The 10,756-nt window shown below is 41.6% G+C and overlaps 1 protein-coding gene across 1 annotated transcript in view; it reads left to right on the forward strand.

Moving 5' to 3' along the window:
- The window catches only part of LOC143027427 (zinc finger MYM-type protein 6-like), a 1,081-nt gene extending 256 nt beyond the window's left edge, over positions 1-825 (forward strand). Inside the window, exons 1-3 of the mRNA XM_076188714.1 lie at positions 1-16; positions 95-268; positions 567-825. The exon at positions 1-16 is cut by the window's left edge and continues 256 nt beyond it. Coding sequence (XP_076044829.1) covers positions 1-16; positions 95-268; positions 567-825 — 449 coding nt within the window. The remainder of the gene's footprint in view (positions 17-94; positions 269-566) is intronic.
- Positions 826-10,756: the final 9,931 nt, after the last annotated feature.

Raw genomic sequence — 10,756 nt, forward strand, 5'->3', positions numbered from 1 at the left:
AATTACTCTTAAAACTGTAGGTGAATGAGTTCTCGCTTCAACTTAACGAAACAGTTTTACTTGATAATTCTGCCCTTTTGATGGCATTCGCAAGGTTCCTTGATGTTGATGGAATACGTGAGGAACTGATTTTTGCACTGCACTTAACAACTGACACTAAAGGCGAATCAATCTTCAAAAAACTTGAGGCATATTTTGAAGAAAACAACATTCCACTCAAGAACATTTTGGCTTGTGTAACAGATGGCGCTGCTGCTATGATCGGAAGGTATTGGGGATTCAGTGCGTACTTGAAAAAAGCTGACCCCAACGTCGTTTGTGTGCACTGTGTTGTTCACCGGTAGCACTTGGTCGCCAAAAACTTAGCAGGACGTCTGCATGAAGCACTTGGGCATGTTATCAAAGCTGTCAACTTGATAAAAAAGAATGAATGCTCTGCAAGATCGTTTTTTTCAGCAACCTTGTGGGAAGTATAATGAAGAATTCGAACGACTTGTGTTGCACACGGAAGCAAGGTGGCTGTCTAAAGGTAATTGTTTGCAACGTTTTGTTGCACTTTGGGACAGTGTTATCTCTTTCTTGAGTGAGACGGAACTCGGACAAAAGCTTGTTGATGTAAAAAGCAATATACTCTACCTGTCAGGCATATTTGAAAAGCTAAATGTTCTGAACAAAGAGCTTCAAGGAAATGACTCCACCTTGTTTCTATGCAAGGAGGCGATCACTGCATTTATAGGGAAACTCAAGCTGTTCTGGCTGAACCTTGGGAGACAGGAGTTTGACCCGTTTTTCAATCTTAGCAAGTATATCCACCGAGCCGCTTGATGCTGACCTAGCAGTGTATGTCGACCATCTGAAACATTTGCATAATGATATGGAAACTCGCTTTTCTGACCTACTTCCAATGACCGTGCCTGACTGGTTTGTGGACCCGTTCATTGCTGATGCATCTGAAGTTGATGTCACCCTACAAGAAAGTGTCATTGAACTGCAGAATGACACAACAGCCCGAGCAAGGTTCAAGCGTGGAGGGCGCCATAAGCTGTGGATAAATCAAGATGTGTATGGAAAGTACCCACTGCTCTGGAAGAAAGTGAAGTTGAGACTGGTTTCAGTCGGGTGATGCACTTGTTGTCAGACTCGAAACCGCCTTGATATAGAAAAAAGAGGCGATTTACGTCTTTCTCTGACATCTCTGGAGCCAAATATCGATAAGTTGGCAGCCCTGCATCAGTCACAGGGATCCCACTGAAACTTTTGAAAAAAGAGCCAAGTTCGCCTACATGTATTCCTGCTTTATTCATTTTGATAGTATTCAACAAATAAATTTATCCAACTAATATTGTTATTTGATTCATGCCTGAAGTGTTTTGAGTCCATGATATTTTCACTTCTTTGGGTGATCAGGGTGAGGGATGGATGGAGTTGGCATGGGGGGCCACAAGGTTTTTTATCGTGTCGAAAGGGGCCACAGAACAAAAAAGGTTGAGAAACACTGGTCTAGTTAATCACATAAACACAGAGGGACACCTACCAAACTGGGAGGGATCCACTATTCTAGCCAAAGGTCTACACAAGAAACAACGGAAAATAATTGAATCCCTTTACATTGCCAACTACAAAAACACAAACAAGAGAACTGGTGACTTGAAATGGACAAAATCCACCTCGACACTTGCCCTCCAAGAATGGCTTCCCAGATCCCCCGACTCTAGGTAGATACCTTCTCTCACGTTCCTTACCTCACCACCTTTGCTAATTCTTTCCAGCTTTCTTCCTTTTACTTTGTCGGTTTTTCTTATACCGTGCTACCATATCTGATTCCACATGCTATCAAATAACGCATCCTCCATTATTTCTACTCTGTTCCTTCACCACTTGATATTTAGCTTTTGGAACGTCTTTTCAAAATGTTCAACAGTAATCAGCTAGCAAATAAGGGTTCCACTTTTCTTAGTACCGAGTTTCCATATTCAAAATGCCCTGGTGAAACCTCTCGACGTGTTCGTCAATTGTCTGCAAGTGAGAGTCCAAGAAGTGGATTTATAGGCTCATACTGTATCCCAGGGTATGAAGTCTATGCAAATTTTCTTGAATGATAGTTATGGAACTTTTTCAACATCAGTAAGCACTTCTGATCATCGAACTTTTGATCTTACATCAGTTCTCTAATCTGTAGTCCTACTAAAGTACCTTCTTTGATTTTGGCGTCACTTACTGTAAAACAAAATGTAATAACACGACATTAATATATACAGATTAATTCGCAACATTCTGACATGCTTATTACGTTATCTCCATCTGTACTTAGATGGCATTATATTCGTTGGATTCTATGTAATATCTATATCTAAGAGCAAACCATACAGTTGACGTTACAGTTACCACGATCTCCATCGGCAGCTGGGCAAACTACCAAGACAACTCAATGCAAAAAGAATAAACAGTGACGATATGCGAACTGTTAGAGGGTGAGGTCCCTGGGCCCTATATCGACAATCAACGTATTGACGTTTTTCCAACAATGCAGGCGTCTCTCTATCGGCAGTTGAGTAAACTACCTAGTTGCGGACAATATTCATGCGTTGAAGAGTAATCACTGTTGAGAAGGGACCTCTTCCGATAGGTTTTATTGTTACACACATATATATACCAAGGCTTTTTCCTCCTTACTAGGAAGGTAGCCAAAAAAGAAAAGGCATAAAATAATTCCCACCCATTCCATCCCTGAATACACTCCACACCCCTCCACCCTCCCTCCCATCTTAGCACCTCCTAGATGACGGGTCATCCCTGCATCTTGTCCACTGCCCTGGGCCAGAAGCAGTGTCGCAGGACACAGCACATCCACAGCAAAGACGCTTCATTAAATCGGCAATATCCCCCTCTCCGTCCATTCATGCATAAAAGGAGAAGACGGGGAGAAATCCCTTCTGGCTGCGTCAAATTTTGCTCACACGTACTACCTCACCCCCCATCCCCCCGCCCATTCCACCTCATGCATCACAACATCACCCATATACAACCATTCTCCATTCACCCCTGTCTTCTGTCCTCTCCCGTCCTTCCTCAACAGACATTCCACTCTTCCCCAAAGCCCCCTTCACCCCATCCATCCACCTCATCCTAGAACGTCCCTTCATGTTCACTCCCTCCACATCTGCCTTCCATACCTCCTCTTTTACTAGTCTTTCTTCACTCATTCTTTCCATGTGTCCAAACCATCCTAATACTCTTTCATCAACCCTATCTCCCAGCTCCCTTTCCATCCCCGTTCTTCTCCTCACCTCCTCATTTCTCACTCTTTCTAGCCTAGTAACCCCCATCATACTTCTCAGACACCTCATCTCAAACACATTCAAACTCCTTCTCTCTTCCTCTCTTATGTTCCACGTTTCTGCCCCCATACAGTGTTGTTGGCACAATCACTCCTTCATACAGTCTCCTCTTAGCATCCATTCTCAAATGTCTATTCCTCATTACACTCTTCAATCCACCAAGGCATTTACTCGCTTCTCTCAATCTACATTCTACCTCCACCTTCACTCCACCTTTTCCTGCCACATTTGCACCCAAGTATCTAAAACTATCCACTTCCTCCAGTCGCTCTCCCTTAATGCTCACTTCCAGTCTACTGCCACTTTCACTCCTAGTACATCTCATCACCTTACTTTTACCCACATTTATCTTTAGCTTTCTTCTATCACATACTCTCCCAAACTCTGTAACCAACTTCCTCAGTCCCTCCTCCGATCCTGCCACAAGCGCAGTGTCGTCCGCAAAGAACAGCTGGCTCACCTCCCACTTTTCTCAATTTTCTTTAACCATCTCCAATCCCTGACCCACTACCCTTGCATTTACCTCTCGCACTACCCCATCCATGTATAAGTTGAACAGCCAGGGCGACATAACGCATCCTTGACGAAGTCCTACCTTTACCTCGAACCACTCACTCTCTCCATTTCTAATCCTGACACAAGCTCTACTACACTCATAAAAACTCTTGACAGCTCCTAGAAGCTTTCCTCCTATCCCACAGTGCCTTTCTGTCTACCCTATTGTAAGCCTTTTCCAGATCCATCAAAGCCCAAAAAACATCCTTCCCCTTTCCTATAGCTTTCTCACATACTTGTTTTATTGTTAGAGGACGATATCCCTGGAGCCAAGATAGACATTCAATGCAATGACAGTTATTCCAACATTCAACTGAAGCGTTGGTTGGGGTGTCGAGGGTGGAAACAAAGGCTTCTCCGTTATAGCCACTTTTGTTAGTCCCCTTAATTTTAACGAGAAACTACATTCACTATTCTAGTTATTGAAGCAGCATCGAAGCTTATGGAACATCAAGAGCAAGGGACTTAAGTGCGAGCCTTGATTATATGAGGAAAGAGTTACTATGAACTGTGACATTAGATAAAAGAGTTAGGTACGTTTGTAATTTTCACGGCAGCCCCCCGTAAAAAATTGCTACTGACGTTACTCTTAATTTGCGGAACTTATTTATGGGGCTCAAAACACTCAGAATAATAGTAGCTATCCAATTATACAGATAAGAATTGCATTTGTAAGACTGGCAAACAACTTTATATCTATTGATTTTTCATTAATAAAAATAGGTCAATACGAAAAATTGTAGGCACCAGCAGACAACAGGCTTTCCCTGCTCCCAGCATTTGGCTACACTTTTGCAAGTCTTTAGGTTAGATGTGGCCGCTATTCTCCATCGCAGCACTCCCCCCAAAAATAAATAAATAAAGAAAGAAAGAAAGAAAGAAAGAAAGAAAGAAAGAAAGAAAGAAAGAAATAAATAAATAAATAAATAAATAAATAAATAGATAAATAAATAAATAAATAAATAAATAAATTAATAAATAAATAAAATAAAACGCTAAATATTAAAAAATCGCAAATGACGTTACTATTAATTTGCGGTACTTATTTATGGGTTTCCAAATAACCAGAATGATAGGAGATACACAATGATATAGATAAGAATTGCATCTGTGAGGTTGGCATTATTTCCTCGTGCCTACTAAGTGTGGACACTTAGTACAGCTTGCAACACTATACATGCAGATCTGCATGAGGCACACTGTGGACCCGGATTAGCCTTCAGAGGCTTTGTAGCTGACAATGAACGCATAAACCATATTTGAATTTGAATCGGACAACATTGTACAATTTCAGTGTTTGGTGAACTAACCTGTTCTGGGCTCGAGAAGGCACGAATTATGTGGGTAATAATTCCAGTCTTCCTTAGCGTTTCACAGTTTTCTTCAGTGTTTCACAAAAAGAAAACGGAAGCAGCCCGATGACGTCAGAAGCTGCGCAGAACGGCTCAAATGGTTAGACCTGGTATATATAGACCTTGATTGTAGCGAGGCGTTTGTCTGTAAGTGATTTCCCGCGCATTAACACATACGTCATGGCAATCTTTATTTCTATTTTTAGGAGTTGTACGAATCGCCATTGAACCGTTCGAGTGTCGAGGACTAAAACCTAGTGGAAACAAAAGCCGAACTCATAGAAAAGTAATATATTTTCCACGGCATCATATGACCACCTGGTCTCTCTTGCATGTCTAGGCTTTATTTCAAGTTTTCTGCATGCATCGCGTTACCCAGTAGTTGAAGTGTTTTAAAGCTTTCAAAGTCGTACTTTATCAGTGTTTATTTTAATCTAAATGGTTACATGTCGCAGCTGTATGAAGATGAAAAGATAGTTGTGTATGAAAGAGGGCTATTTCCACAGGTCGATTTTTATGAATATTTATTGCGTGATGTCGTGGTTCAGGAGGGATGGTCAGGAGACTTGGAGTTGGAGACTGAAATCAATATTTGTAAATGTGAGGTTGCTTTTGGAATATTTATTCAACAATAACCTCAGCCAACAAAGAAAATGAGTGGGAGGCTTAGTCGTAGGGATAGGCAGAAAAAAACGGAAAGGCTTTTAGCGGCAGATAAATTGAAATTAGAAGATGCAGTAGGAGAGAAAATTAGAAATTAAATTAATTTCAGTGAGAGAAAAAGCTGACGTAGATGTTTGCGCGTGTAGTCGTGTTTTTGTTTGCGGTATGCTTGGGTGTTTATGCTGCGCATAGAGGGTTGTTTTCTCTATGCCGGTGTACATTCAACTGGATATATAAGGAGCGAGTCATATCCTGCTTCCGGCCGACGAAACAGACTTCCCAAAGTAGCGGAGCCATTTTGACGGCGAAAGGAGAACAGGTAATAGTATATATACTTGGTTGAGATACGAATATATATCAAATATGCATATTAACATGTATATAGATAAATAAAATTGAAATTATAACCAGCGAGGACTGAACCCGGCCAGCCATAGCACGTCTACTGAGAATCTACTACCTTTCCTCAACCTTGCCGCAAGATACAGATTCGTGTGCGTGGTACTTAAGGGCTCTATACACTGTCAGTCATGATTGCACAGTCATCGAGATTGTGCAAGCAGTGTTTGGGCCACACACTATCAGTAAGATTGAGCAATCATTACTTACCTCTTGGATTTTGTGTAGTTGGATGAACTCCCTCCAAAATTCCTGAGTGTCCTGTGTGCTCGCCATGGTTATAACAAAGGAAAGACTGAGCTGTTGGCGCAATCATCACCCCTATCACTCATGATGGTGTAATTACTATGCTTGAGCTTACAAAATCAAACCGTGTTGGAAATTCCTCAATCATCTGCGCAAACACTCAATCACACCCACTCACACAGGATATGCTTGCGCAATCATGAATATTGTGCAATCATGACTGACAGTGTGTAGGGGCCTTTAGGCAGATCCCAGCACATCGAGGCACGTCTGGTGACGGTCAAAGTTGGTAAAAGGGTATGTTGTAAACACGCGCGGCTATACAGGATTTTTCTTGTACACCGCCCGTGGGAGAGGCGCAACTGACAAGTGGTCTAGGCGTGATGTGTCGTATCAGGTGTTTGTGTTTGGCAATCAGTCTTTCTAGGTGTCTCATGTGAAGTTTGTCTTTGTGTTGAGTGGACGGATGTTGGCAGCGTAAGTATCCAGTTTTGCATTTCGACGCGCTGGTCTATGCGCCACTGTTGCTCCCACGCGTGTGCTCCCTCTAGTATGTTTTACATTTCGTGTAACGCTCCCTGCAGCGTTTTGCGCCTGTTGATGTGATTAGGGATGTCCGCATACAAGAGTAAGAGCCCGGTTGCGTGGGTAAGCCGACTCTGGCAGGTCATTCGTAAATAGATTGTACACAGTGGGGGCAAGGACTGACCCTTGTGAGACTCCAGCCTTCGGCACAAAAGGTCGGGACAGACAGCCCCGCCTCTCTATTCTTATTGTCCTGTCATCCAGGTTGTTGCAGAGCAATTTTGTGAACGGCAGGACAAAGTCGAAGTTTTGTTACAATTTGTACTTAGGGCCTTCATGCCAGACAGTATCAAATGCCTTCTCCACATCCTTACAAACCAAAATGGCCTTACTAGGGCGACAGCCTGGTGGTCCCTGAACCCACTGAGTGACCATGGAAATAATATCGTCTGCACCGCGCTCCGGCCGAAAACCAAACCGGCAGTCTTTCAGCCTGTTCTCCGCCTCCAGGTACCCGGTCAGGTGGTAGCAGAGGACGTGCTTAAACACCTTACCAAAGTAATCCAGAAGGGATATTGGCCGGTATGAAAAAGTAGCGGAGACGGGTTTCTGGAGTTTGGGAATGAGGATGGTATGGAAGGCCTTGAAAAGCTATGGGAAGTACACAGAGGCTTGTGAGGTAATGTATAATGTCGTCATGTGTGAGATTATGTTGTCTGACATACGTTTGAATACGTGTGCACTGATACCTGAAGGGCCCCCTCTACCTCCCCCAAAACGATGGGGCAGATAAGAGGATCACCTTCATCTAACTGAGAGAGATGAGCAGTCTCGTCGGGAATGAGGTCACTACAGCTATTCATGAAAGAGTTAACACTATGCAAAGTGCTAAAGCAATGTGATCCTTGCACAGGATGCGACTTAAGACCTCATTCCATGCTGACCCCAAAAGGTCAGTCTGGTGTTGAGGAGTGTGTGCAGAGTGGTTGATGACCTTGGATGGAGGCACAGAACACTCTTCCAGCTGTCGTTTGATGCTCCTCCAGAACTTAAAAGGATCCGCCGCACAGGCGCCGGAGAGCGAAACCATCAGTTGCTCCTCCTCACAGTGTGAATCGATGTAGAGGGACTTCTTCAGGCTCCTGTGTAGTCAGTACATGTCTTGTAGGATAGAGTCAAGGCCCTCTGGGGGTTTCTTATAGGAGATCTGTAAATCTGTTCTGTACTGTAATGCGTTGTCTGTTAGTGCGCATAGAAGCTGTGAACATGGCAACCTTGCGGTACTTTGTTCTAGGAATGTGCTTTTTCACAGCGTATTTTACAAACTTCGTGAGTGAGCGCCATTCCTGAAAAGATAAATAAAGTCAGATCCCGTCAAATTAGCCGATAAATGTGGATATTACTTTACAAGAAAATTAATTGCGTTGTGAGGCGTACAGATTTGTTTGTCGCATGGGAAATTCTTGCACAATAAATTGTGACGTCATAGCAATGTTTATTTCTATTTTTAGGAATTGTGCCGGTCACTATTGTAGAAAATATCTTAGATATTGAAAAAAAGAATATTCTATGGTATTCTATATGCTGCAAATGTGTCAAATTACGGAAAAAATTAATGTTGGAAAAATAACAATGAATGTCTTATAATGTTCTATATTTGCAGACAAGGGCGGTGTATTAGACGACATACTTTTGAAACACGTTGTACACCGGTTTTAGCTCAAAATAACATTTTTGATACACTCAAACTAAGGAGTAAGACTATGTGTACCTTAGCACGTAGTAGTCTCGTATGTATATACTGTATATTTATATATGCATATATGTATGATATCATATACTTGCATAGATTGAATATACACATGCACACCCTAATACAAATACATGCACAATGAATGATAGCCTTGCAGATACAGAGAATATAAACGTTAAACCTGCCACCGAAGATCCAAGAGGAAGAAGGAGGGCTTGATTGTAGTGTTATTATCACTGAATAGGATGGACAAAAGTGACAGATCTTTTGATCCGTGGGGGGGGGGGGGCACCTAAAGGACATGAGAACATGTTAAAAATATCACATGTCTGAAGAAAAAAAACATTAACTCCTGAAATACCCTAAAATTGTGCAGCCCAAGCTGGAACCATACTGTCTTACAAATATCTAAAACGAAGTATAATAAATCGAACATGAGAGACAGGATCCCACGAACATAGCTCATTTCCTTTATACTACAACTAGGTAAATACAACCAGGTAAATATACATATCTAGTACATTTGCTTATTGCATAACATGCACACAATCATGCATACATATACTCGAACACTCAGACATCCACGCACGGACAAGCATACACATGAATGCACACAGATGACACATTCACACAAATACATGCACACAAACGATCACAAATATACCCACACTTCTGTACGCGCAGTCGCGCACTGCGCGCGCACACACACACACACACACACACACACAAAACTTACATGAATGGTATTAAAAAGTAGTTTTCCACATGGATGTGCCAACTTGTGAAAAAAAATCGAAGAAATTCAAGTGAACAAATGTTTAAATTAGTCATATTTTGACATATGGAGATACAGAGGCGAGACCTCTTAAGCAGCTCCAAACACGTAAACTACAATTAGGTAAACAAATACACATACATGCACGCACGAACCATATGTCTGGTGAGGAGAGCTCCACCCGTGTATGCTTGTACGTATAAAAATATTTACTATGCATTATACAGGAAAAAGAGCAATGCTTGTTAGGTGCCGTCTCTTACTCTTCAATTTTTCATATTAGCCTCAAATTCATATACGGTTCCAACTTAATCTATATAATTTATTTCCAATTATCATGTTTATCTAAGCTATTCCAATAATTTATGCATCTATATGGAAAACTGTACTTCTTCACATTCTTTAAAATGTAGTCTTTCTTAATGTTCTTGCTTCTGTCAATATAAACTATCCCTTTTGGCGACCTGAATAAATCTTATTACCTCTTTCTCTTCGATCTTTCAATGTGGGCATATCCAGTGAGTTTGGCTGCTGCACTTTGTATTCTTTCGATTTTGTTTATATATTTCACTCTGTGTGGGGACCACATTACTGTGTGTGTGCCTAATTGTAGTATGTAGGGAAGGAGCAACGCTTATGGGGTACTGTCTTTTACACACCAGTTGTCATACCCCTTATAGCACCCGGAGCCGAAATATCGGTTTGTTCGACAGAGCCCTAATGACGATATTTCGGCTCCGTTTAAATTTCGCGGTACTTAAAGATATTCGTCTTTGTTTACACTGAGCCGAGACTTGATGTATCTAGAATGTACGTGTGCGCACGCATGTATACATGTATTTGTGAATGTTTGTGTATGTGTGCATGCGGAAGCATGTGTGTTACTTATTGTTGTATTTATGTTATCATAATAGTATAGTTCGAATTTTATTCATAACATCTCATCTTTCATTTTATTCGTAATTGGGTCTCTTTGGCATTAGCCACTCTTGTACGATTTCCACTGAAATTTAGAAAGTTGGAGTAATTAATTACTTGAGTATGGTGGTATTTGTTTTTCGTTGTAGGATATTACATGCATCTGTCTGTAAAATATTTGTCATGGAATGCTTTGACCGTGGTTTATCTTCTGTCAGGTGCAGTGTAACGG

The sequence above is a fragment of the Oratosquilla oratoria genome, chromosome 8, assembly GCF_046742065.1.
Source record: "Oratosquilla oratoria isolate Oo_2021 chromosome 8, ASM4674206v1, whole genome shotgun sequence".
NCBI lineage: Eukaryota > Metazoa > Arthropoda > Malacostraca > Stomatopoda > Squillidae > Oratosquilla > Oratosquilla oratoria.